Source organism: Telopea speciosissima, chromosome 3 (genome assembly GCF_018873765.1).
Source record: "Telopea speciosissima isolate NSW1024214 ecotype Mountain lineage chromosome 3, Tspe_v1, whole genome shotgun sequence".
NCBI lineage: Eukaryota > Viridiplantae > Streptophyta > Magnoliopsida > Proteales > Proteaceae > Telopea > Telopea speciosissima.
Window position 1 is genome coordinate 4,971,125 of NC_057918.1, and position 27,364 is coordinate 4,998,488.

Below are 27,364 nucleotides of genomic sequence, written 5' to 3' on the forward strand. Positions count from 1 at the left end.
TATTCCATATTCAAACAAATGGCAAAATGATAATTTTATTTTTGGTATAATTTCGTTTACATGGCCGGCCTATTATAAACCATGTGGCAAAATAATGTGGTAGTTTTGATTGTTGGATAGACAAATGTAGGTTCTTTTAATTATTATCGAATTTCTTACTATGTGTATAATCCCATAGTCCTTAGATTTTCAAATCTTTATTTTGCCGCTTGGCAATATCCATGCTTACTGTAGTTCCTAAAATTTTAAAGCTTTATTTTACCACTTTGACAATATCCATCTAGGCTGCTGAAAATCGACATACAGGTAACAAACTTAGGGTTTTACCTGTTCACAAAATTTGGCTCTATCTAATCTACCACATGACAAGTACTTGGCCATTCAAATAATATAAGCCAAATGAAATGTTTAGGATTTAAGAAAGCCTTAAAACATTTTTTTTTCCCCCTCTAATAGAACCACAAAAAATGAAGAACTTTTTTAAGTATGTATCTAGAAAGGAACAACAGAAGCTAAGCATAGACATGTATTCTCACATTTACCCAAAGAAAAAAAGAAACATGTATTCACCATTAATTCTCTACAATATCTCCGGTTACTGGTTTGTAGATAAAAGCAAGCTTTTTCTTTTTGTTGGTGGGTGAGGAGGGGAACCTGGATTATATTTGCCAAAAAGTTTCGAGATGTCATTGAACATTGACACACGCCCATCACCTTTATATTCACCATAACTATTGCCTCCTTCCGTTTCGCTTTAAATGCTTTAATTGCATCAAAATATACTTTCGCACAGCCTCACAGTGACATTTGGTAAAGTTGTTCAACTATTATTTATTGAATCATAATGATAGGAATTATTTCACGGGAACACAATGCTTCATGATTACATGGTTTGCGATTGGTTAGAAGTGAAGTGAAATAAAATTCTCATTGAAAAAAGTTTGAAGCTATAATTATAGTTCAGAAAAGAGAGTGTATTGCATATCAAATGTGCAATAATACCATGTAATCAAACATGTCCTCAAGGAGGTTATGTATTGCAAATCAAATGTGTCCACAACAAATAATAAAGGACTTGCCAAGAGAATTGTAAATTTCATAATGGAGATCAAAAGCAATTTATATCTTACCTGAAGAATCAAGAACATGATCGTAGAGTTTAAAAAGCATATCAAGGAGATGCCTCAAGCAAAACCCTTATTTCCAAATCCATTTCCTTTCTATCCAGCTATATTTCTCTCCTTCCACCATTTTTCCAAGTGTCAAGGAAAAGAAAGAAAACAATATACAAATTACTTGCTTGTGCTGTAATTGAAGGGACTACCTCGGTAAATAAGATAAAACCCGTAGAGCTATAGAGGATGCATGAAGAAGAGCACAGGATATTTAGAAAGAATCACACCCCAGCAAGTACATAAAAAAACAGAAAACAATGAGGAAACCCATAATACATATACAATTTGATGATAATGAGGCGACACTGACCGAAAACAGCATCTGACGGACCGAAGGTTTATTGAGAAAGCCAGTTCACATTCTTGGCAAGAGCTATTGTCTCCAACAGCATGCGCAAGAGCAACAACAATGACACAGTTTTCCTTGCTCCAACCATTCACTTGAAAGAAGATATAGAGTGGAACAGATTAGCAAGGACCAAATTCTGTTTACTTATCACTCGGGATGCCGAGGCAGCATAAATTCAACACTTATCCAGAGTCTGATGCCTGAATAGCCCAGATTTCACATTGCACACCCACAAAAAAATGAGTTTCATAATTTGAATTCAGTGAAGATCAGGGGCATCTTGCAGAATGAGTGATATCCTTTGAGCTTTAGATACAAAGCTAGATTCCAAGACTGGTGACATGCCACATTGGTTCTTAAGCAGGATTACCCATCAAAATGAAGTGCATTACCATTAGAGGAGTGAGTTTTTAATGTAAAGTTGTCCATAAACACAGTGACCCAAAAAAGAGAAAAAGAAAAAGTGAGATTTCAACATTCAATTGTCAACTTTACTACAGGAGAGAGATCTTTCATGGAATTGTTATTAAATCGGATCTTTATCACCTCCAGTTTGCTGACCGGCCCAGTTCCCCAGTTCCTCTAACAAAGGGGGGCTGAAATGACCTCTCTACCCATGCCCAAACACCCTGCCCGGGTGGGGTCCACCATCCCCCTATTAGAGAAACTGGGGAACTGGGCCGGTCAGCAAACTGGAGGTGATAATTTTCCTATTAAATCTTATTTATATACTACAGCATCGTACAACATGCAATTCTTCTCGTATGACATTTTAAATAATGCAAATATTACCTGTTACGTTAGTGTATGACTTAGAATACATTTAACTTTTCAGCCAATCTTGTGGCTAGGCCAGCATAAGCCCTTCGGAAGCTCTGGTTCAGTCCGTCTCCTGAAATGCACGAGTGATCTCACAGGAAGCACAAGACTTGATCAGTACAAGCAAGAATAAAACAAACATACAGATCAACAGAAGAAGGATGAGGCAAATCAACCCCTTTTGAAGCTGATGTATTTTAATCCATCTTATCAAACAAATCCACCTCAACTTTTGATGACAACAGTGGGATAGAGTGGCATCTTCAGTGTCTATTATTGACAAAGCCACTTGTCATTGATCGTTTTTTCTTGTTCTTCCAGAACTCATCCTTTTTACCTACTCTTTTAGATTTAGATAATCCTATACTGCTATTAATTATCCCTAAAATAGCACTCTTGTCCTTCCTGTTCTTTGTTGCAGCTTTCACATCCAAAATTGCCCTCAGCTTCTGATATGACTTCGCATCAGGTACTTGCCTACTTTTCACCATCTGCTTGTGATAATAAAATGCCCTCTTGAAATCACGAACACGGATGTAGGCATAGATCATGGTGGAGTATGTAATAGAATCGGGCTTCAGATTGAGAGCTGACATCTCCTTCAACAGTTGTGGCAACTTAGAGTGTTGCCCTCCCCTTGCATACGCATTCATCAGAATATTATATGTTAACAATGTTGGCTGCAAGCCAATCCTTCCAAATTCAGATATCACATCTCTAGCTTCAATGTAGCAACCTTGTTTGGCAAACCCATCAAGAAGAATGTTGAATGTTATCTGCGTCCCTTCAATTTTATCACTGACCATTAGTTTCCAAATTTCCATCAGCTTTTGGGTGTCACCTGCCCGCCTAAATGCGTCAAGTAGAGCAGTATAGGTTTCTACAGAGGGTTTTATTCCTTCCCTTTTCATGTTTTCAAATGCAGTATAAGCTTTCTCATGCCAATTATCTACCGAATATGCATGGATGAGAGCAGTATATGAATGGGATGTTGGATTTATCCCAGCTTTCTTCATCCTCAAGAAAGCATCTGCAGCCTTGTCACTCATTTTCTTCTGCCTGCCATATGCACTTACCAGGCACGTATATGATTTGACATTTGGATCCAAACCCACATCCTGCATTTCAAGGAGCAGATCTTCAATGATTTCAGGTTGCATCCTCTTGCTGTATGAATCCATGAGGATGTTATAAGTGGCAGGGGTAGGCTTGATCCCCTTTTCCCTCATCTCAGTGAAGAGACCTTCAGCTTCTTCAACCTGGTTGGCTTTACCGCAAGCATCCATCAAACTGTTATATATGACGGCATTTGATGAGATCCCTTTCTTCTCCATTTCTGATTGGATAATCAGAGCTTCATTTTTCAACCCCTCATCACAGAAGGACTTGATAAGAGCACCCAAGACTTCCATACTCCATGGAACCCCCTTCCTGTTCATTTTCTCAAAGAACAGCCATGCATCTTTGGCACTGTGACCTTCTTTTCTCATTGCTGTAATCACAATACAACATGTGACATGATCTGGCTGGATGTTATTCGTCTCCATTGTCTGATACACTTTCCAAACATCGTCATATCTGAAATGAGAGCACACCCATTGGTACCGGAATCTAGTCTGACAATTTGACCCGACATATTTAGAAGCACAAAGATAGAGATCCAAGATTGTTCAACACTTCCACCCTCAGAAATTGTTTAACCATAATATGAATTAATAGTTTAGAACAAACTCTAGTTTGAGTAAGGAAAGAAGCAAATCATCAATCAACTTGTCAAGAATTTAAATGAAATTAGTAGGCTAGAGAAAAACCAACATATGCTCATAAATTTGCAGAACACAATACCGATTAACAAACCAACTACCAAATACATAGTTCTAAACTGCTGGAAATTGAACATAAATTACTAATACTAAAAATCCCAAAGAAACGTAAGTAAATCGAGACCAAGATTCGAAGAGTCTCATACCTGCCACAGCTCGTCAAGCCAGATATGGCGGCATTGTATATATGGACGTCTTGAAATTGCTTTCCCGGCGGAAGATTTCGAAATAAGACCAACAATTTATCTCCCATACATGCCCTACCCAATAATGGAAACATAACAGAGAAGGCTCTTGGGGTAACAAGTGATGGCTCCTGCAATCCCATCCATTCAAAAAAATACAAACATGCCATAACCAAGCCCTCTTGTCCCATCAACTCCAGGAGTTTCACGCAGCCTCTCTCGGAGACCCTCCCAACGTAAGGGCCCAAAAGTTCCCCCAACGTCGAATTCTCTGGAGTATTTCTCGCAATTTGCAGAATTTCTGCCACAATGCCCTCTGCAGGAGGACAAGAACTTGAGACCCCGGAAGCAAATTGTTCATTTTCTTCTTCTCCATGTTTATCTTCGACGTCAGTTTCAGTTCCTCCCACAGACTGGATATCAGCGAGATGCCAGGAAGTGCGGCGATTCTTTTGAAATTGGATTCTGCCTTCACGTTCTGGGTCTTGAGTAGCAGAGCGGGACTTGAAGAATCGGAGCATTGGGTCCTCTAATACTTCATCTTGTCCTTGCTCTTCGGCACGTTCTTCTTCGTCTTTCTGGAGAAGAGGGAGGAAGATGTGTGGAGACGAAGAAGAAATGGAGCGAGGAGCTGTAGGAGGAGAGAGAGTTCTTAGGGTTTTGGAAAATTGGAAGAAATGGTAGTAACGTGTCCAACTATGAGGATGAGAGAGCGCAAGATGGCAGGAAATAGGGTTAGAGTTTGAAGGGAATAATGAAAGGGAAGGGAAGGCGCAAGGATTGTTGTAGGAGAGGTTTTTGAGAGCCATCTCCCTCCGTCTCCGTCTCCGTCACCGTCACCGATTCTCTGCTGGCTGCTGTTGAGTGCTTTGTAGTGGACTACCGACTGACCGGTAAGTGTGTTTCCATATCTTCCATTGTCGAAACGATTTCTTTTCGGATAGCGAAAGTGGCTGTTAACGAGCCGAGCTGACCCGCCACTAAAAATGGATCAGCCCAGGCTCCGGTAGATTTGTCACGAGTCAGGAACTCAGGATGAGGGATTTAAAAATCAGATGGGATCGGAATCGATGAGGCCGATCTCGATTTTGGCCGATACGGATCGAATGGATTCCAATTGAACCGGTAGGGTTTGGGATCTACAAGCCGATTCTATGGTTTTTCAGGTTGATTCTGGCCTGGACCAATCCAGGCCAAATCTGAATTAAGCAATAATTAGCCAGTAGATCTCTCACCCTACTGGTACAAAATCCTCCTCTGCCCTTTATCCGACCACCATAAAAATAGAGAATGGGGGTGATGAGATAATTGGTCCAATCTTAGATTGTAAGGAGGTAGTCAAGTACTTCTAATGGATTGATAATGTAAACCTAAACAGGCCTGTGGTTCACGGTATCAACCAGTATCAGTCACCACGAACCGATCCGTATCGGTCCAATACTGGATCAAAAAGTCATTTTTTTCTCCAAAAATCTAGGGTTCAGTCTGATTAATCAAAATAACGTATCAGTCATGTACCAGCATTGAGCATGGCTAATAGTGATACACCCGATCCAATACTGATTCCTAAAACCCTGATCCTAACATGGAAATTTTTAACATCTCCTGACAAAACGAACATGAAAGGTGCTCACCCCTACCTAAAAGTCAATTCCATTGAATTTTTTTTTTTTTTTTTTTTTTTTAATGAAGATTATTTCCATTGATTGGCCTAGAACCAAACTCCTTATTAACTAGGGGTGGCAATGGGTAGTACTGGGTCACGTTTGAGTCATTAGTTTCAAGTCATGTTCATTTTGCATCTACCCTAACTTGACCAGTTTCTTAATTGTGTGAAAGTAACCCAACTTAAACACTACTTGTTAATAAGTTTAGTAACCTGTCTATGTGATATTAGTTTTAGATCACAAGTGTTGTTAGATTATATGACATTCATGACACGAGTTATTTTAGGTAAATTAAAAGTAAAAGTTCCTTGCAAAATACAAAGAAAGGCTTAAATTCCAAACCTAGAGCATAGAAATAAATAAATTAGAAAACCAAGCTATATACTTGTATCAGTGTTTAGGTATTATAATAGGTCAATCACCCTCAACCCTAACAATATCCCCCCACCCTTCATTAACTTTCATGGAAAAAATACCCGTTCATTAACCATGTGTTATTTCTTGTCTTCAACCAAAAAATAAAATGTTATTTCTTGTCAAATCTGTATCATGTTCAACCCATTACTTCAACTCATTTGGTTCTATGGAAAGAAACCTCTAGTATACCTATTATTGACCAGTAAAATGTATTAGTTTCAGCTCACAATGAGCTTGACGACGACTATCCTTTCCCTGGATATTTTATCAGAAGCCCATCCCACATTGATTCATACCATGTTGGGCCTTTGAGGAAGCAGAAGATTATAGAACTTGTCCTGCAAGAAGAAACTCTTACCCTTGCTATCAACAGCCTTTTTCCACCCACACCACCCACCATTCACAATCTTTTTGAGCTCCTCATTACCCGTGTAGTGAGGATCCAGTATCAGGAATGCACAATCACCACTTGCCTCATTGTAGTGAACTCCCAGTAGGGTGTATGCAAGAACACCGCCACCTACATTTACATAGTAATTATAAAGGCTCAGATGGAATAGACACTTCCTTTTCCTGTGTTTCTTTAAACAGCACCACTGCACAGTATTCCTAAAGATAGTCTGCTGATCTGCTGATAGCATAGAATGACCAGCACATCTCAAGCATTTAATTTTCCTTCTGTTTGTCCCATGGCAATGGCAGTCAGGAGGGGGATCATTTTTATTTTTTTTCTTAAACCTGATTGATTAAACCAGAAAACTCCAGGTGTGTTCATATCCTGACTATTCACTGCACTCATCACAATTTATCTCAATGATTTCTAGATGCTCTTCACAATTTTTCTCAATGATTCCTGAATCGCTTCTCCCAGAAAGACTCTAAGGAAAGGTACATTTGCTCTTACTGACCTATCATGACCGGGGTTCCTTGGGTCTCAAAATGCATGGCCAGTTCATGACATTTGTCCGGAAGCTCTGATCCTGATCTCACATTCATAACTTTGCAAATCAGCCTGTTCAAATAGCGAATCATTTTTATCGAGTTCATTCTTTGAAAAAATAACTGTAGTTAAGCAAAGCATGCAGAAGAATCTGATATTGATAATCAATGCAAATTAAACTCTCCATATCATACTTACACCAAGAAGTTTGTCCAAAACAAAGCTTAATTCAATGGCACCTATCCATTCACGTGATCCAACAAAAGAATGCTCCTTGTCGCCTATCTCTACAAATGCCTGCTGTATTTCCCTGAGAACAACAAAGTTCATTAATAGAACAAAATACTAGGAGTTGACCTACTAGACTTGGGAATTAGTCTTATTTATATAATAACACACATTTTACGCATTCCTCGTATAGGTGATAGTCAAAGGGTGTTTTTTTTTTTTTTTTTTTTTTTTTTTTTTTGAGGGGGGGTGGGGTGGAGAGGTGCAGAATTAGTGGACATAACAAATAGTTTAGTTATTCACTAACCATTCAAAGCAAAATCATTAAGCTGGATGGTAAACTATTTAGGAGAGGAGAAGAGAAGAGAGGAAATGCACACTCATTCTGATTGGTAATATCTTTCGCACCTGTGAGAAGGAACTTCAATGGATGTGTAGTGCTGAAGTCTAAACCATGAAATAATGGTCTGTAGAGAGCGATAAGCACATCCCATCCCTGGAAAGCAAATAAAGTTAACAAACATGACAGTTTAGATCACAAATGCAGGGATACATGTAGAATAAGCATGTTCTGTCAACTCATTCAACTCCTGACAGTATCTATATTAATTCTTTCACATCGCATGAGAAACTAATTCACTGTTCGGAAATTAAATGGTAAATTAAGCCAACTTGATCAGAAAACAAAGAAAATCTTCTGGCATTCTAACAAAACAACAGCACCTTTAACATGCTTATAAGATAGGATATGATAAACATACTTCAAACCCCCTGCAGTGGCTCTTGTTCAATTGTTATTGTGATATTAAGTACAATCTATTGACCAAAGAAGGAATATACTGAAAAGAACAACTTTAAAATGCATAGAGGATATGAAGTCATGCCTCCCATTCTGTATGAGAATAACATTATAGGAAAGAAAAGTGATGCAACTCCAGAAAAAAGGATGATTCAAAATAAACTTGAAATAAAGAAAAGTACAGAATAACAAGGTCAGGGAGGACCACATAACTTTGGGTCTCTTGAAGACTCACTCACCACAAGAGAACCTCAGATTCTCATTGAGGCTCACATGGCATACCCAAAAGTACAAAAATACTCATTTACTTACTCTTCTACAAGCCAAAAATATGAATATATGAGGGAGGGAAAAGAGTTGTTGAGATAGAGCAATTGGAAAAGAGCCGTTAGAATAAAGCCATCGGAAAAGAGTCGTTGGAGAGAGAGAGAGAAGTAGATCATGAGCAATAAAATATTATGACATCATGCTAAGTTCATCATTCTCCCCTTGCCTGAAAGAACTCGTCTTCGAGTTTGAAACAGTCATCAAATGATGCAGGTAATCCTTCTGTTGTATTTCCTCGAACACTAGAGGGTTACTCCTGTCTATCAGAATGGAGAAACAATTCTTGGCAACCATTTCCATTGTCAAGTTCACTTCTTGAAATTTGGAAGTTGGAACGATTTCAGAACTTGCTCACCACAGGAATCGGAACTTGTTCTGATACCAAGTTAATGTAGGTTAAAAAAAAGGAAAAAGGATTCAAAATAAACAAGAAAATAAAGAAAATAAGTAACAAGGGTCAAGGAGGACCACTTAATTCAAGGGTCAGAGAAGACCACTTAACTCAGGGTCTCTTGGGGATTCACTCACCACAAGGACCTCAAACTCAGATTGGAGCTCACATGGTGCACCCAAAAGTACAAAAATTCATACACTTACTCTTCTACAAGCCAAAAATATAAATATATTAGGCGAGGAAAAAAAGCTGTCGGAAAAGAGATGTTGCAATAGAGCAATTAGAAATGAGAGAAAATAGGAGTTATGAGCAATAAATGCACATGACATCATGCTGACATCATCAAAAAAGTATACAACAAACTTGATTATCTCCAGAAAAAAAATATATAATTTATCTTTTCATTGTAAATAATTAAAATTTATTGATCAAAGAAAGAACAAAGAAAAGCACCACATACATGCAATGTTTCTAAAACTAGACCAGGTACCAGATCCTTTTAGCCCACCATTTGAAATGGAGCGACCAGCATCAGCTGCTAGGAGAAAACGATCTGATGTCAGCTCCAATCTTAGACGCATCGGATGCATGTGATACAATCTTTGTCTCTGTTGAAGGAAATAAAAAAGAATAGCCATGCATATGCCAAGCAAACTACTATACAAAAATTGCCTGGCTACAAACCAAGGTACTAAAACTCGAAACTCGGTCCCTTGAAACACCGAGTCGAGTCGAAATCTCGCCGAGTTGATGCATTTTTTTTTTCAACTCGAAGCCTCAACTTGGTGGGTTGTAGACCTAGTTTGGGTCTAAAACTTGGCATTCAGCCTATTTTAGGCCATTTAAACACAATGACACTATCAGATTTTGCAAAAACAAAATCCAAATAGGAGTTATGTACCGGTCAAACATAATTTGGAGTGCACGAATGCTGTCAAAATCGCTCTGAATGAAAATATTTTCTTGGACATCAAAACAAATGAATATTTTACTGCACTTTTGGTTTTTAGCAATGTTTTACCATATTAAGATTTATGGAATTTTTAGATTTGAGAAAAACCCCAGCATTAGAAAGTAGAAAATTGCACCTACCGCCGAAAATCCAATTTTTGTTCTTGAACTGGGGGGTTGACTTTTTTTCCTTTTGGAATTTTATTTTTTAACTATTTTTATTGCATTCAAATAAGGGGGTATTTGCTTATTTATGAATAATATCTTAAGTAAATGATATTAGGCATAAATAAGTGTCTGTATTCCAAAATTTGCATAGATAGGTGTCTGTATACCAAGATTTTCCACCAAGATCTCGAGATCTGGCACTCATATAAAGGAGTTTGGGTCGAGATCTCGAGAACTCGGCGAGATCTCGGTCGGTCGAGTTGCTGCACTTTTGCAACTCGTATGCCAACTCGTCTCGGTTTCTCAAAAAACCGAGAAACTCGCCGAGATCTCACGAGTTCTCGAACTATGCTACAAACCTGCAAAAGACATCTGCCAATCAAATTTATAAAAGCATGACACAAAATGGACCAGTTTATTATTTTATTTTTTTTTTGGGGGGGGGACTACAAAAATGGTCAAAGTTTCTTACAGAGTAATCAAAACCATCTTGAAGATAGTGATAGTATTCATAAGAACCCTGATCCAGAGAGACACTGCCTCCAGAAACTGCAAAAAGGTATTAGATAGTAAATACTAAGGTAAGATAAAAAGATGCCAAATACAGATAGTTGAGATTTTTTAACTTCCATAGAGTTAACAAAATGCTATAACCAAAAAAAAATATCCATAACTAAACAATGACATATAAGTATTTATAGGAAACTAGTGAAACAGACTAACCCCCGCTGCCAGGAATTCCAGAATGAACGTTCTTGAACGTAGCGGAACCTGAAATTATAATTTTAAGACAACTCCACCAAATTAACAAGTATTAGAATGGAATCCATACAGAATCAGTTGTTCATCAGGAAGCTAGAAAGTACCCTTTCTTATTGGGATGCTGCCTGCACTGTCTTCCGTAACAGAAAATTTTATAGCATTAGCAATTAGGAGGAGAGGACGATCCAAGGGCAGGCCCAACCTTAAATGGCGGGATCTTCTAATTTCAACTGCAGAAACAAGCACCATTAAATTGTAAGAAGATTCAGAAACTATAACTTTAGTAAGCGCACAAATGACTTTAATGATGACCAAATAACTCAACATGGTTTTATATTATGAAACTCTATAACCATGCATTCTACAATAAAATTGGTACCCCGAGGACATAATGTGGCACGTCAGTGGAATACTGATATTTTCTGTCTGCTCACACATAGACAAAAAACTTTGGAGCTGCAATCCAACATCTTGGTAACTTCTACCTAATCCGCCCTAGATTTCTAATACCAATTACAGAAAATGCAGTGAACATACTTTCCAGTTCTACGAAATTGCCAGATGCAGAATCTGTTTCGGTTAATGAAAGTTGGACTCGAAACAACTTCAATTAATGGATGAAGAATTAGGGTATCCTTCAATCTCTTTGTCAAAGCTAAGCGTTGTAACACCAACATGGCTCCAGGAGTTGCGCCTTCAGATATAAGCACTTCGACTAACTAAATGCTGATACTGACACCCAACTCCCTAGGTACAGTTTAAAGGCATAGCCAATCACAAGAAGTTGGAATAGCACTAACCAGTAAAAATACATCCTGATGATCCAGTGTTACTGGTGCATGGCTTAATGTACTTCCTCAAATTTATCCCAGCCAATGCTTTTAAATGAGAAGGCATGATGCAAGGCATTCTAGTCTAGAAGGCATAAGCCTCGAGGCATTGAACATTAGCCATACAACAAGATCTTTCAATAATTGAACACATAAAGAAAATGCGTAAGATATCCACATAAAAAAGGAAAAAGAAAATCAAACATGTAAGAGGATTATATGAAAAAGTTCAGGATAATTATTTTTGAAGGAACTGCATGACAATTGAAGCATAAGTCCCCCAACACTCATGCTGTCAAGCAAATGCAAAAATCATGCGTCTTACGCTAGAGATGTGAACCGTCAAGCTTTACACTTTTCATGGTTGAGGGCCTAAACCATGTCTAAAAAAAGGTTCCAAAATATCCTATCACTTGCACCACATTTGACCTCCAGTTGTATTTACCTTGTTTCATCTCAGTTTCCCCATAACTGAGTTCATAGATAATTGTTACTGGATGCACAAACCCAGGAGGACAGAAGTGATATGGTTGTAGCTGCAAGCACAATCAACTGCTTAGTAGAACAGCAAACACTAAAATGCCCTTTTTCTTTTCCTCTAACGCAAGATGAAGAAGAAAATATTAATAGGGGAAGGCAAGAAGCAAAGCCATAGATCATGAAATATAGTGTCTACTCGAATATGAACGGTCTCCCTTGATAGACATGATAAAAACAGTAAATCTTTCAAAATAAAAGAGACAAAAGAAATAGGAAACTTCCAACATTAAGTGCATCGATTTCTAGGCAAAAGTGAAGTCCATCACTAAAAATGATAATGATATGAGAATTCACAGCAAGATCATGCTTACACCTTAATTGGGAAATAATTCCCTTTCTATGAAACTAGTCTGATGGAATAAGTGTAAGAAAACTTGTTGCTGACTGAATATACATGTGATATAAAATCTGTAATTTTTGGACAAACTGAGCAAAGATGAATAATGAAACTTCTCAAAAATCCCTTAGTATGGTTCCAAGAGTAAGGATTTATTTTGGAGAACCAGATATCGGTTAATGCACGCAGATGTCACTAACAACAGACAACTTGCGTTTCAGACCTTAATCTGTAGAAATCTATCGGCATCTTAGAAGCATGAATTTACTAAGATAGGAGTGTGAAATAAATCATCCAATCCTTGGCAAAGAGTTCAAATAAATTGCGATACGAGCATAAATGAATCATCAAATCTCTAGAAACAAAGCTAAATCACAAATTTGGGAGCTTAATTAAAATTTCTTCATTAGAAAAAAGAATTTAAGTAGCTCCATCTTTTTAGGGGGGAGGGGGAGTATTATGCTCTGAGGGATTCTGCACTGTTAGTGCCTACATTTCCTACGAAGGGATTGGTTTTGTCAGGATGATAGAAACTCTAACTGTCCTCTTGTAAGGCAGTCCATGGCCAGTATGCACCACATGATTTTTGTCATACTGCCATTCATCAATATTTGTTAAATACAAGGAATCCTTGTATGGATGCCAAAGTACTACTGATGCAGGAGAGATCCCCGAGAAGAATTTGTGTGGCTCAGTTGTTCATTATGGACTGTTAGATTAAGATTGAAGTTTGGGAGCACTGTATCATAGAAAATTAGATTATTCCCATCACTTTCCTCTGGGTCTATTTTAGGAAGGTCAAAACTCATCTTTAGCATGATTTTGGTGCTGTTTGATAGCTTATTGAGTTACTTACACAAGAAGACCAAGATCTTGACCTTATTTCTATCACTTTCCTAGAGGTCCAATGGTCAATTCAAGCCTGTTTGGGTAGGAGGGCTATATAAATTTTTTTTTTTTTTTTTTTTTTGAAGATTTTAGATATTTCAAATTTAAGTGAAATGAACTCAGATAGAATGATGAGATGGATATGGCAACACCAAGTAGCACAGAATAGAAAAAATGAATGCATTTGAGGGAACCTAAGCATCACAAAAAGGTAACAAGATGAAGGGAGTTCAATCGGGATGGTTAAGCAAGATCCAAATTGCAAGGAAAATCAATGGATGCACCAGTAAGAAGAAACATTAAGGTGAAAATTGAAGGTCAGTAGCACACTGAAATCAGTCGGGGTTGAAATGTTGTGGAAAAGAGATGATGAGTTAAAAGCTGATATGGTTTTAAATAGGGTGGCATTCTGGACTTTGGTTCTACCCTGGCAACAACTCAGGACTCAGCACTGGTTGCGGACCTGTTTCTTCTCATGGTCACAGTAGCTATGTTCGGGCCCCAAACTCTACAGTTGAAATTGCCCCTTAGTTTGTGAAACCCCACAAAATCTCAGGACAAAAGGTCCAGGGACAGAGGAGATTCAACTCCTTTTCCCTCAGTCATTCTTCTTATACCTCTACACTGCAGCCACGACAGAACTCCCCCAAGATGTCAGAATAAAGATGATAACTCGCTGTCCTCTGAATCCCAACCAACAAACACCAAACCAGCAATCACAAAAATTAACAAATTTCTGTAAACAGAACCCAGAGACAAAAGGACTCAGCACTGGTTGCAGACCCGTTTTTTCTCACGGTAGATATGTACAGGCCCCAAACTCTACAGTAGATATCGCCCCTCAGTTTGTGAGACCTCACAAAATCTCAGGACAAGTCCAGGGACGGTGGATATTCAACTCTTTTTCCCTCAGTACTGTTTACCATCAAAATAGGGGATGAATTCTTTGTTTAATAAAAACGGTTGCAGCAGAAAATTAAGAAAGAAGGAACCTGACCTATCAGAACAGTAATGGGGACCAGCAGAAGAACAACTACATAGGCGTTAAATACCAGCAAACAAGGCGTCAGTCTACCAAGCAATGACCCTGGGTTAAAACACACATACACTCTTGAGTTGCTATCCTGCAACCATTGATTCTTGGTAACAATGGAGCAATCACTGATTCTTCATTCACATAAAAAAGTTCAAACTCTTCTCTATTACATTGTCACTGAATCCCATTATTTATAGACTAGAACTACCATCCTACTTCAAAACTATTTCCACTCCTAAAATAAAAATATCTCGTACAGAATCAACCACCCTAGAACATGGGCTTATAGAACTGGCCAAGTACAATAAAAATCCCAAAAACAAATAGCCCCACACCTATAACATCTATCTAAGGCCCAAATAAAATTTTGGACAGGACTAAAATCTTCTTAGATTGAGGCCTAAACAAAGAACCCTTAAACCCAGGCCTTCTATATGGAGGAAAATACAATTCTTGAGGCCTTTGGACCCCCAATTTAAGCTGTTTGCTTGCATCATTAAGTCTGAGTCAGTTGATTCGAGAAGTCATTTTTTCCCCTTCTTTCTATTTTTTGTGAATTTGAGTTGAGTTGGTGTTTCTTACGTCTCATCATGAAAGTTGATTAGCTTCATTGGCTCATTCAAATGGAATATATTGTTCGTTAGACCTCATGGGAATACAATTGGAGTATGCTTTCAGTCATGACATGTTAGAAATTGTGGAAGTCATTAACACCTCTAGGATGTTTGTCCACCAAAGGATAAGGTTGTCCCCAAAATTTTCCATTCTTCTGCTTAATCTCTTCTCTATTTATTGAGTTTGATAGGGCGTTTAAAGTGATTTTAGATGCAATTGGGCTCAGGCAGTATTGGGACAGTACCTTTGTTCTGAGACTGGAATATTGTTCTTCCAGTGGTATTTGATGTTTCATTGTGGTTTAGGGGTAACTTCAACCCCTGTAACCATTTTGTTTTGTTTTTCTCTATTTTCCTTTTCTCATTTCAATAAACTTCAGCAGAAAAGAATGATTAACCTAATGAATAGAAACAACACTGTTTCCAACCATTATTCAATATTTTTCATGAAGATAAGAGCCTAACATAAGAACCCAAAAGGATGGGTTAAAAGCATTCCATGTTGAGTTTACCTGAGGATGTTGTGTAAAGAGATTAGAATAAAGAGTCTTCTTCATCGTAGTAAACTGATCATCTAATCCTGGCACAATCAGCTTTGACACAGCATGTGCTGCAGGAAGATCTTTAGCAGCATAGCAAAGAATATCTAGCTTAAAGCTGACAACCAAAAGCCTCGCAGGCTCTAAAGCTGAAAAGACAACTGTTCATCCCTGATAAGAATGATTTGCAACATCAACAATTGCAGTATATATGACTGGAAAACGTTGATAAATTCACCCAGCATTATTCAAGATAAAAGATACCAGTTTGATCACCAAAAAATCAATACCAGTAAAATATTCTGCAAGAGGTGCCACAGCTTTTGTACAACTTTCTGATTTATTCAGCAGGATACTCACTTGGATTGTACCTGCACTCTATCAAAAGAAGCTTTTACTAAAAATGAATCAGATAGGTGCTAGTTTACAAAAGTTAATTATACAGTAGAAGAGTCTACTACTTGTCATAAATAAGAAGGGCCAAGTTGAAGAGGATATTGCACATGAAATCAGTGAGAGTTGGACGAAATACAAAGAACCTTCTGGGATATTGTGATTGATGTATACACCTAAAAGTAAAGGGCAAATTTATAAAATGGCAACAAATATAGGGCAATAAGATGAGGATGCTGATATGGATGAATGGCAACACTACGAGGATAGAATCAGGTTACGGGTTTGAAACATAGAAACAGCCACTCAGCAAAGCGAGGGTAAGGCTGCATACATTTGCCCCTCCCAGACCCTGCAGTAGCAGGAACCCCGTGCACTGGGATGCTCTTTTCTTTAAAAAAGAAAACAACATAAACATGATGAAGATAGTTGAAACGAGGATGCTGATATGGATGAATGACAATACTACGAGGATAGAATCAAATGTACACATTCAAGGAAAATTAGCAGTCATACCAATAAATGACAAGATGAATTTTTTTTCTTTTTTTTTTTTGGGGAGGGGGGGCTGAGGGGGGGGGGGGAGACGTTTATCGAATCCCTGTTAAGGTTTTCTATGTCCCCAGACATTGACTGCTACACAGAATATAGGATCAACTCCTACAGTCGAGAGAGGAACGAACTGAACCAAGACTCAAAGACAGAAAACGAGAAAGTTGCTTGAGATGGTTTGGACATGTTCAACAACACCGGTGACAAGTGAGTACAATCAAGGGTGGTAAAAGGAGGTGGAATCCAAAGATGAACTAGGTTAAAGTGGCAAACAAAGATATAGGTACTTATAAACAGAGCATTAAATTGAGAGGAACAGAAGCATGATTTGTGTAGCTGAATTCAAATAGTTCAGCAGATAAAGCTTAGTGAGTTTAGTTGAATACGAAGCACAGGTAAATTCTACTAACCTCTCCAGAAGTAAACGACCAAGCCGGTTTACCGTCTGAACAAAAGTATGAACAATATATAGTTTTGTCATCGGATTCTTTTGCAATGCTCTTCGAAATGACATCTGAAAGCTGTGTCTGATAATCTAATTCCATGCCACGAAGCATGAGAGGCTGAGACAGTCCCCTAGAGCTTTTATTTACCCCTTCCAATATAAATACAATCCCGGGATCTCTGAGCTTAGCCATAACAGCTTAAGTTACTGAAGACAAGACCTCCTCGGCAGTTACTGAACCTGAGTGTTAAAACTCACCAGACGCTCTGTTTGTAGGAACATAGATAGGCAAATTCAAAGCCAACTCGCACCGGAGGAGGCAACCTCTTTCCCACATATACTTGTCGGGGTGCTCTTCGTAAATAACGGTAGTAACGGCTTCTAGGTTCGGAGATTTTTCGGGTTTAGAGACGAAAAAGTGAATGTCGCTGATTATCGGATGTGCAACTGCTCCTATCGTATCACGGATACCCCGATCGTCCCCTGAGAGGAACTTTCTCATTCTACGAGCAGCATCAGCTGCCTTACCAGCATTTTCTTCCCAATCACTATCTCCAGGCAGTAAAGCTCCGATCACATCGAATCCTCTCGGCAATAATATTCTAAGATCATCTGTTCCATTAACGATACAATTCCAAAATTCAGCAAGGGGAAGAGCGATTTACTGGGGGGAAAAAAGAGATACGAGATTAAAATTGCCTGATTCTTTAGTGTAGTCCGGGGAGAAGGCATCCCCTGGTTGAGTGTGGAGACATTTGATGGTGGAGATAACGGTGAGTAACTCGAAAAATGGTGACCCGACTAGCCACTGAAGGCCTCTTTCCTTGCTGGCGATGATGAGATTACGGCACAAAACTCTAACGCTTAGCTCCCAGAGTCCGTTATCCATGATCGATCCCAGCGAAGATATAAACAGAGCAGCGACCCAAATAGGCCCTAATACCGCCGATCCTCCAGAGCTGGTGTAAGTAAAACTGTATAAATTTCTTTCTAGGGAAACGTTTCGGCGGCGCTATTCCGATATCGTAAAAGATTTCGGTCTAGCCTGCTTATGAGATGAATATTGGAAAACGTAAATCCTACGAAATACGAATACGTCTGCAAGCGAATGGGCCAAGCAGTAGTCCTGAATTTTCCGGAGCCTGAAACTAGAAAGTGAGCAGGCCACCTTTCGGGATCGGTCCTCACGAATCTCATCTGAATCATATCGGAATGGATGTGCCAGATCGGGCGATGAACCCTGGTTGTAAATTTTTCCAATATTACATTACTTCAATTTATCCATGTTCAAGTTATAGTTTAAACTACTGTGAGCGATCTAAAATTCAACCCTTATTTCTTTGTTCATATTCTAAAAGGGAGCAATAGAATTGGTCAGGGGCTCTTTCACCTTGGAAATTCATACAATTATCTCATGTGGAGTTAATCGAACACCCTACTACAGTTGCTTTACCATCCCCCTCCCAAATGTTATAACCTATTAGTAAATGAGTCCTCATTCAAAGTGACACCTTTCTCAGATCGCCATTCAAAATCAAAGCAACTCCCCATATCTTAAAATACTAATAATAAAGCAGTAATACTGTTCTCTGTACAAATCTAGCCCATTTTCAGACATTCAACTGTCAATCAAACAATGAATCCTTCCCCTGGCCTTCAGGAAGAAGTACCATATGCTTGAATTGCACAACCAGCCGCCTCACTCAGACCGTTGGATAGAAATAGTCAAAGCAGACCATTGTTAGATTTTGATATCTCGAGTAAAACATACCATTCTTCTCTTTGTTGATTCAAGCTCAATATACAATAACCACTCCAACTTGACTTCAATGTCTAGGAGGAAGAAATCACATAACATTTGGACGGAAATGCTGAACCTTTCACAACCAACAACCGATACTCCAACATTCATGTCGGAAGACTAGCAACCACTCGCACATGGTAGAACGCAACCCATGATCCGAGAACTTTCATTCTCCTGCCAAGCCTGCAACAGCATATGTTCAACAGAATGACATCTAGGTAAGAACTGCTCTTCCAACTAGATATATAGTTTCACAATGGAGGTGCATAGCATTACCTTTCTAAAGGGAAACTTGGGAGCTCCCCAGCAATGTATCTTCGAGCTCACCCTTGATTCCTCCCTCCGGCTGCAAAAACAATTTAAGGAAAATTGTACTACTGATCATCTTCTGCATTTAATTGCCCTACTGACCAGAGCTCAGCAGCAATCCACGAAAATGTTACAGGTCAACATTATGAGTACCCTATTTACTTCTAAATCACTGTACATGAGCAATAAGATTTAAAGTTTAACGTAAGTGCTCAACAGAGAAATCAAACCCCATAAAACATACTTACCTATGCACATCCCCGGAGCTGTAATTGTAGGTGCTGGAACCGGAGCGGAGAGTACAAGGATCACTTGCACAAAAATTTGTCTTCTGAGGTATAGACAATTCAAGTTTGTTGTCTGGTGGGATCTCCAAACAAATAGTCTGCAAAGAACTAGATGAACGTAACCTTTGATGAAGCCTCAGAGTCTTTGAGAAGCAGCTCAGCTGATTCCCAGGTTCTTCAATAGCAAAAACCTGACACTCTTGGTTGCTTCCCTCTTCCTCAGACAAGCCAACTCTTAAATGAGACACCTTTTGTGTATCATGTTGCACCGATCTGTGCAGTGAGAAAATCCCAGTGCCCTGGGAAGTTAATTCACTATTTCTAGAGGCACTGGCTGCTTTGTTGCTATGAGGGCAGATAATTGAGTACTGGGACTGAGAATCAGAGCAAGTGTCAATTGACTTTTCCTCTCTTCTAACTCTTCCAGGAGTGAAATCAGAATCATCTAATCGGTCATTCAGATCTTCCGAGCTTGAACGTGATTTGTCTTGCATCCCACGGAAGCAATACAACAAACACAAAGACTGCTTTTTCATTTTAGCAGTATTTGTTGCAGTACAAGGAACAAGATTGAATCTAATCTCTACATTACACCCCAGTACATGTTGAAGTGAACTAGCAATCAGTTTACATGATTTTTCTGCCCTGGACACCTGATCAGGATGATAGAATTCCACTTCAGCTATTGCCAGACCTGAAGTTTGGACAAGTACGCAATCATGATCTTGTGGACATCAGGAACAATACCACCTCAAATATGCATAACTGCAAAATAACAAAGATCAATCATCTCAATCCATCCAATTCTATCACATGCAGATGTTTCAATGTCTCAGCATATGTGGACAATAGCTGATTGGCATCCAGAAGTGATCGAAAAGGGTGCCAGTTGGCAGGGGCATCAATTTTGCAGCCAACAAGGACAAGAGTTGCATATGTAAGAATCTCAGCCTAGACATACAACTTCATATTAATTTGGCAGCCAGTCATCCAAATCAGAAAGATACACTAGCTTTTGGTTATGCAATTAAACACTACATATATTGGGTCCTACAAGAAGTAAATCAAAATAAGGTAATGCATGTTGTGAGGGTTACCCTGCTTAATAAAATGGGAGCAGTTGTTTAAAAAATTTTGGAGCCTTCAATTTGTTCACTTTGTCATTTCTCTTAACATGGATACTTTTATAGACTGAATTAATAAGATCTATCGGTGACAATCCTGGAACATGATACCCATCCTTTGCATCCAAATTTCCTTACTTCTTTTATGATTCATACCAACACAAATGTGACCTAGAGCATGTATTAGAGAGAAGCCAATTTTTTACCAGTATGTACCTTGGTTGATACAAACAGAAGCCAACCTCCCTTTTTTCTGTAAAAAGCTCTTCAGTGTATTTGGGTGGCAGTTTTCTATGACTCTCCTCCAAATGGTATCTAGCTTCTCTTTAAAATCTCCATGCGTCACTGAATTATGGGACTTATCTTCATTGCACAAACAAGAGACAGGATGTTTCAAAATCTCTCTAGTGGAAGATTTGCTGCCAAAGCCATCATCTAGACACGGAAAAAAGCATTTGAGTGTTAAAGAAGCGTAACTCACAAGCATTTGTACATTGAAAACAAAGAAATCTGGTTATTTGCACCTCTCTCACTTGCTGTTCTCAGGTACACTCTTGAATCATTTACATCCAATGATGACGATTCTACAGAACTTAATTGAAGAAGTGCAACTGTTAGCCAAGTTGTTTGATTCTTTGATGACCTCAACTGTTTCTCAGTTTCAGAAAGTATTTTTAAGGCATGCCTCAACTTTTGTAAGTTTGCTTCCGCTATGACAAAGCATAGTACCCATTAGTAAGAAAAGACATACCAAAGTGCAAGCAGTGAAAAACAAGAGCAAACTTTGATAACAAGCTTATTGCATATAAATTCATGTTAAGCGAACAGTCATTGGATACATTATGCCAGAAATCCAAAGAAATAAACTGAGTCATTGCTGTAGATATATATTATGACACCCAGTTTACGTCCTACGGTGAAGGTGATGGGGGATAGGTAGGAAGAACCCTGGGTTCAGAATTACACATTCCTGTAACAAGATCACAAGTAAACCCCAAAACAGAATTTAGGTCAAAAGTAGGGTCAAAGTCAACCTTCTCTGATGAAGGTCAGATTTTGACCAAAGGGTCATAAAGTGTTAGAATAAGTGAATACCAAAATACAGCAACATTTCAATGTTAAGATTTGAAACAATAATCAAAACAGTAAAAATCTGAAACCCGTAATCCAAATTTGAGAGATTTCTAGCAGTAAATCAGCTGGTCTGATTGGGATAAAATCCAGGTCGTAGGTAGATCCAACAGAGCAGAATAACATAGTTTAATCTCAGATTAATCCATCAGTTGGATGCTGAGATTGGACAAATTCCTTGTTCAATTAAAACACCTCAAATCATACTTGAAAATAGCAAGCTTCAATCCCTAGTTTGCAGGATTTTAATGGGGTCATCAATGTGTATATGAATGGCAGTCAGATATTAGCAACAAGGATGAGATTGTAGCAGAATCGAATAAACTCAAAAAAACACTGTTATTGAAATTGTTGGACAGAATGTGGACTTGCAGAAAGTAATGGAGTACTTGCTTGAATATTGATGGAGAAGAAGAATATATGACAAAGCATCCCACCTAGCATCAACTGGAATCCCACCAGCCATTAAAGGTATCCCACCATAAAACACTGCTTCCTTGAAAATTAGAAGCAAGCTTAGGATGTTGAAAAAAAATTTCGAATAGCAAGTTGACTTAGACTTGAAATCTGTTTCTTTTTTTGAGTAGAAGAACACAAATGGAGCTCCCACCCATATCCTTTCTTTTTTGTTTTACTTTTTTTTTTTTTTTTGGGGGGGGGGGGGGGGGGGGGGGTGGGGGTGGGGGTGGGGTGGGGTGGGGTGGGATAAGTTAAGGAAATTATGCTATGTAAGCCATATACTGTTTGTGCATAAACATCTACACAATTCTTTCCTTGTACATAAACATGTCCAAGGGCATTTAACAATGCAAACTCAAATTTTGGATAAATAAGCTTTGCCATTGCCTTTTTGTAAAGTTTGACTCCATATATTTGAAATTTAATAATACAAATCCATCAACCTTTAAAAAAGATCAGAAGTGTGAATCCTCTAAGATTGATCCTTTGTTCATCGATGTTGTTATCATTCCACCAATAGTTTCTTGCTTGAATTCCAAAATCTACCCTGATCTTCCAGCCAATCTTCTAGTTCAATTAATTCCAATCAACTATTCTATTTCCTCCCTAAATAAAACGAAACAGCCATTTTTTATGGTCATTCTATCAATTTCCTAAATCCCCTGATTTTTCCTTGTTTGTGAAGATATCTCCATTTAATAAAACTCTGTTTTCCTCTCATGAAAACCCAAAGCATCTATTCGCTTTAAAATTCCTTGACTTAAGACCTCAAGTCAACTGTGCCTCATTTCAATCAGTCAGGTACATGAACCTTTTCCTACCATTCCACTATATATAGGCACTCATTGCTTCCATTCAAGCATAAACTGCCATGTCCTTTTTGGCCTTCAGCCAGTCATTTTAGAGCTTGTAAATATCACTACTCATTAGTGTCATCACAGTTCTACATCATGCATACCCCAACCATCTTCTCAAATAGATACACCATCTGGTTTCCCTAACATGTCCCTATTGGGGCTTCCTTAAAGTTCCTAATTCCATCTTTCTAGCCTTGCCACTAATTCACCTCAATATCCTGTACATATTACAATCATAGATTCAAATCTTAAAAAAAAAACTAAATTATCAGTTCATATTCAACTGTTAATATCCTAATTTCATAAAGAAATGAAATCCAACTTTCTTGTTTGACTTCAAATCTCAAAATTAGTTTGCACCACACACCTTGGCCTGTGCATGGGTATTCTTCTGATCTCATTTGAACTCTGTGATATCACCACAATCTTTGGGCAAACCAAGTCTGCCATATATTGGGCTAACAAACAGGAGTTTATAGTAATATCAATTTGGAGGATACATTGACAACCAAGAGCCTCCCCCACGGCCTCACCGGCCAACAACAGACAAAAAAAAAAGAAAGAAAAAGAAAAGAAGGGAGAATAAATAAATAAGGAACCAGTGAGCTTACAAGTATCCCTTCCAAAAAAGTTTCTTCTATTCTCGGAACTTCCAGCCTGGCCTCTTCCAGCAAGAATGTCCATGATGAGATTTGCAAGCTGAGAAATCAACTGCATAGGATCAACCCTCGACTTCATAAGCTCCCTAGCCCTTCTAACTGTATTTGAAGTGTCAGAGGACAAAGCCAAATCGAGCAAATCAAGCAGTTCATCATCAGAAACAATTCCAATCTGACAAGGGCAGTAAGAGAAGGATAAGTCAGAAAAATTCCAAACAAGCATCCTCAGTGGCTGGATGCCAAGTAAATCATGTTATATCCACCACTTACAAGTTCATAGGCCAGTGATATTGTGATTCTTTTCCCAAGTAAACTCAGCTGATCAAGCATCATCTCTGCATCTCGAAGAGAACCATTAGCTTTGGTGGCAATGAACTCCAACACAACCTTGTCAAAATCCAAATCTTCTTCAACACATATTTTTGTCAACATATTTGCAATATCAGCATCCTTTATCTTTGGAAAGTGATATCTTTGGGAATGAGATACAACAGAACGTGGTAACTTATCCAGGTCAGCAGTGATCATTATAAAGACAACATGCCGGGGAAGATCCTCCAGGCTATTCAAAATGGTTGCCCATATTTCCCCTCTGAGCAACTGGCACTCATCAATGATGAAGACCTTAAACCGTGACGAAACTGGTGGAAGTACTGCACTCTTAAGGAGGGACCTAACCCTATCCCTCCGATTGGTTCTAATGGGATCCACTTCCTTCACATCTCTGCTCCTTCCAGAGAAAAAGAACAAACATTCTCGACATGATCCGCATGGCCTATTCTCTTCCAGGGAAAGGCAATTCAGTGCTGCTGCAAAGATCCTAGAGGTCGAAGTCTTACCGGTACCATGGGGTCCATGGAAGAGATAAAAGGGGGTGATTCTTCCTTTCAAAATAGCATTCAGGAGAGACTGTGCTACTACATGCTGTCCTACCAAATCATTGAAAGACCTTGGCCTGAATTTCTGACAGAAGTTACTTGGACTGTCAGAATGAGGAGCAATTTCTCTCTTAAGATATGAGTAGCACTGTTCTTGTCCAGATGGATTCATCTCCCCACCTTCCCTCAATAACAAGGGATGATCTTCAAACTCAGAAGCAAGACTTAATTCCCTCAACCTTGGGGTTCTTGACCAGCAACAACTAATCCCACATCCACGGTGATAGCGATCCACAAGATCCGCCTCTTCATTTCCAAAAAGTGATGTGCTACAGCTTGAACCTTCCATCCGGGCATCGCTTACAGTTGGATTTGGACTACTTGCACAACTCCCCACCACATCTGCTTCTGCTAGAGATGATTCTGTTCTTGAAACACATCCAGGTTTCCTTTTTACAGAAGGATCAATTCTTTCTGACAGTGCTGATCCTAAAGTCGGTTTGTTATATGAATCTACATGCTCCATATGATTGCTGGAAGTTGGGACACATGTCAAATCTAATATTTTGTCCCCATGATTACTGACATGTCTTTCACTAAATGATTTGTTCCGGTGGATCCCATCACAATTTGATTTAGAATGTCCCCTCTCATCAAACTTTCTAGGCATTGCCAAATCCGAGCTTCTATTTCCCAAGTGAGGTGATTTCTTTGATGAAACTGACTTGCAACCAGATATTCTCGAACTAAAACTCAATTCAGGATCACTATCAAACTCCACTTTCCTTCTATCTAAACCGAAGTTTCGGGACTCATGAAAATTGTGATTCTTTAGGTCACCTACATGGCAATCGTTCACCAGACCACGGCAAGAATTGGTTTCCCAGCCCACATTGTCGACAAAAGCAGAGAATTTGCTGGTACAGTTTGTTGATGGATCTCTTAGTGATCGAACTCTTCTTAGTGCTACAAGAGTTTTAGAGAGAGGGATATCAACAGAATGACGCCGTCCATCAGACATCTTTCAGAATTCGTTTCTGTACCCAGAAATCCTAATTACAAATCGACTGATGAAACGACTTCCATTACAAACCAAAAGCAGAGTCTGCATTAAAGATCCTCATCCCAAGTCCACTATCAAAAAGAAGTTAAAAAAACAGAGTCAGCATTACAAATCTTCAGTTTCCACCAAAATCCATCACCGCAAAATAGGAAATCAAAACGTCAAAATCAGTGGCTTCAAAAGTCCCAAACTATAATAAGGATAAAATCCCACAAAGAAAAAGGAAGAAAAGAAACTACATTTATTGAAAATGCAAACAAAGATAACCCAAAGAGGGGAGCAGGAGCAGAGCTTAACCAGTTTCTGATCACAGCAATCATCAACCTAAGCAAGAAAAGAAGCAACCCATTTTATTCCTGCTAAAAGCAAAGCAGAAATTCAAACCCAAAATCTGTGACAACTACCTAAATTTGTCATAGCAAGGTGCAGAATAATCGAATCTTAAACAAAAACAAATCACAAATCCAGAGGCTTTTTATATACATATATAAATAAAACCTCGAATCTTCAGTCTGAATTAACATAAATAACAAGACAAAAGAAACAATATGAACGGCCAAGTTGAGAAAAACAAACCTGTTAGCAGTTCATGAAGAAACTTTGAGATCTTCGACATTCCAAGAACGAGAAGACAAAGAAAATTGGAAATAACCCGAACCCTAGAGCACCAATCTTGCCATCTTGGTGCTCGAGCTATCGAGATTCGAGCACAGTGTAGAGTGTAGAGTGTAGAGTGGTTAATACGGAGACTAGAGGGATGAAGAAAGTGGCAGAATAGTAAATACGACTTTTGACTGAGGGTGTAAATATTACCATTACTCTGATCTGTTTGCAGTCAGAGATTTCAGAAAAAAATTGTTCCCTTGCAGACATTGTAGAGGTTGCAGGTAGGTTAATAATCCTCGGGAATTGCCCAAAAGGGTATATTTGTAATTTGGTGATAGACAGTTTGAGTTCTCTAGTTTTGTTATCTGGCGAAAAAGCTGTGTTTTTGGCGGGTAGAGTAGTTGAAGAAGAACGCTACCTGTCTTTTAAACTCGAGGGTGGGGCCCGTCCATTTTGGAATTTCGGTTGTTGACACTTTGACAGTTAATAACGTAACGGTCAGCTAACGGAAGCATTACGCTACGCCACAAGTCCCCGTCGCCCCCCATTGATCATCCATACTTTAACATAGGGATCATAAGACCTCTTTTCTTTTTCTTTTCTTTTTCTTTTTGGGTAAATGGGACAATAGTCCTACACTCAACGAGTTAGGGGTACTGGGGACCACTCTCTTTTAGTTGTAGCCCTCCCACAAAAAAGGTAGCCTAAAGTCTAGAGACCATGTAAAGCTAACCCTAATTCCACCGACCTAGGTTGTCTTCTTGTGTTAGCTTCCTCCTTCAGCATGGTTTTAAATATCGGTATATTGATACAGTTTTTTATTTATGTACGATTTTATCCTTCATATAAATTGTTAGGTTGCTATATATATCTATGTTTGTATGCGTTCTTGGAATGTAGTCTATGTTTATGCGTTCTTCTAAGGTGATAAAAATTGCTATGTTTAAAAATTGCTATGTTTATCGTCTTAGAATGTGAAATCCACTTGGAACATTGTCATAGTATCAGT

At 38.7% G+C, this 27,364-nt stretch overlaps 2 protein-coding genes and 1 pseudogene across 4 annotated transcripts; all 3 read right to left on the minus strand.

Moving 5' to 3' along the window:
- Window positions 1-2,494: 2,494 nt before the first annotated feature.
- LOC122654295 (pentatricopeptide repeat-containing protein At5g50280, chloroplastic) lies at window positions 2,495-5,175 on the minus strand. Its single transcript, XM_043848322.1, has 2 exons — window positions 4,313-5,175; window positions 2,495-3,921 (listed from the first exon to the last, which is right to left on the minus strand). Exons 1-2 carry the CDS (start codon window positions 5,158-5,160, stop codon window positions 2,607-2,609), a joined length of 2,163 nt encoding a protein of 720 aa, XP_043704257.1. The 5' UTR covers window positions 5,161-5,175; the 3' UTR covers window positions 2,495-2,606.
- Window positions 5,176-6,689: 1,514 nt separating this feature from the next.
- On the minus strand, window positions 6,690-18,133 carry LOC122654299 (annotated as a pseudogene).
- A 1,052-nt stretch (window positions 18,134-19,185) lies between these two features.
- On the minus strand, window positions 19,186-25,804 carry LOC122653602 (protein STICHEL-like 2). 3 transcript variants are annotated; one of them, XM_043847497.1, is made up of 7 exons: window positions 25,514-25,804; window positions 24,079-25,483; window positions 23,761-23,980; window positions 21,227-21,406; window positions 20,919-21,137; window positions 19,540-20,272; window positions 19,186-19,328 (listed from the first exon to the last, which is right to left on the minus strand). In XM_043847497.1, the coding sequence occupies exons 1-7, from the start codon at window positions 25,705-25,707 to the stop codon at window positions 19,220-19,222; spliced, it is 3,060 nt and encodes a 1,019-aa protein (XP_043703432.1). In that variant the 5' UTR covers window positions 25,708-25,804; the 3' UTR covers window positions 19,186-19,219. The 3 variants fall into 3 exon arrangements, with proteins under 3 accessions (XP_043703432.1, XP_043703430.1, XP_043703431.1); XM_043847496.1 differs by having other exon boundaries at window positions 19,195-19,328; window positions 21,227-21,412; XM_043847495.1 differs by having other exon boundaries at window positions 19,194-19,328; window positions 21,227-21,412; window positions 24,079-25,804.
- Window positions 25,805-27,364: the final 1,560 nt, after the last annotated feature.

Coding starts and splice junctions, on each gene's coding strand:
- LOC122654295 (XM_043848322.1), bottom strand. CDS start 5,160: ATGGCTCTCAAAAACCTCTCCTACAACAATCCTTGCGCCTTCCCTTCC. Junction 3,922..4,312: donor GGCTTGACGAGCTGTGGCAG/GTATGAGACTCT, acceptor CTCTCATTTCAG/ATATGACGATGTTTGGAAAG.
- LOC122653602 (XM_043847495.1), bottom strand. CDS start 25,707: ATGTCTGATGGACGGCGTCATTCTGTTGATATCCCTCTCTCTAAAACT. Junction 23,981..24,078: donor TATCACTGGCCTATGAACTT/GTAAGTGGTGGA, acceptor TGCCCTTGTCAG/ATTGGAATTGTTTCTGATGA. Junction 21,413..23,760: donor CTTTTTTGGAAGGGATACTT/GTAAGCTCACTG, acceptor GCTTTGTCATAG/CGGAAGCAAACTTACAAAAG.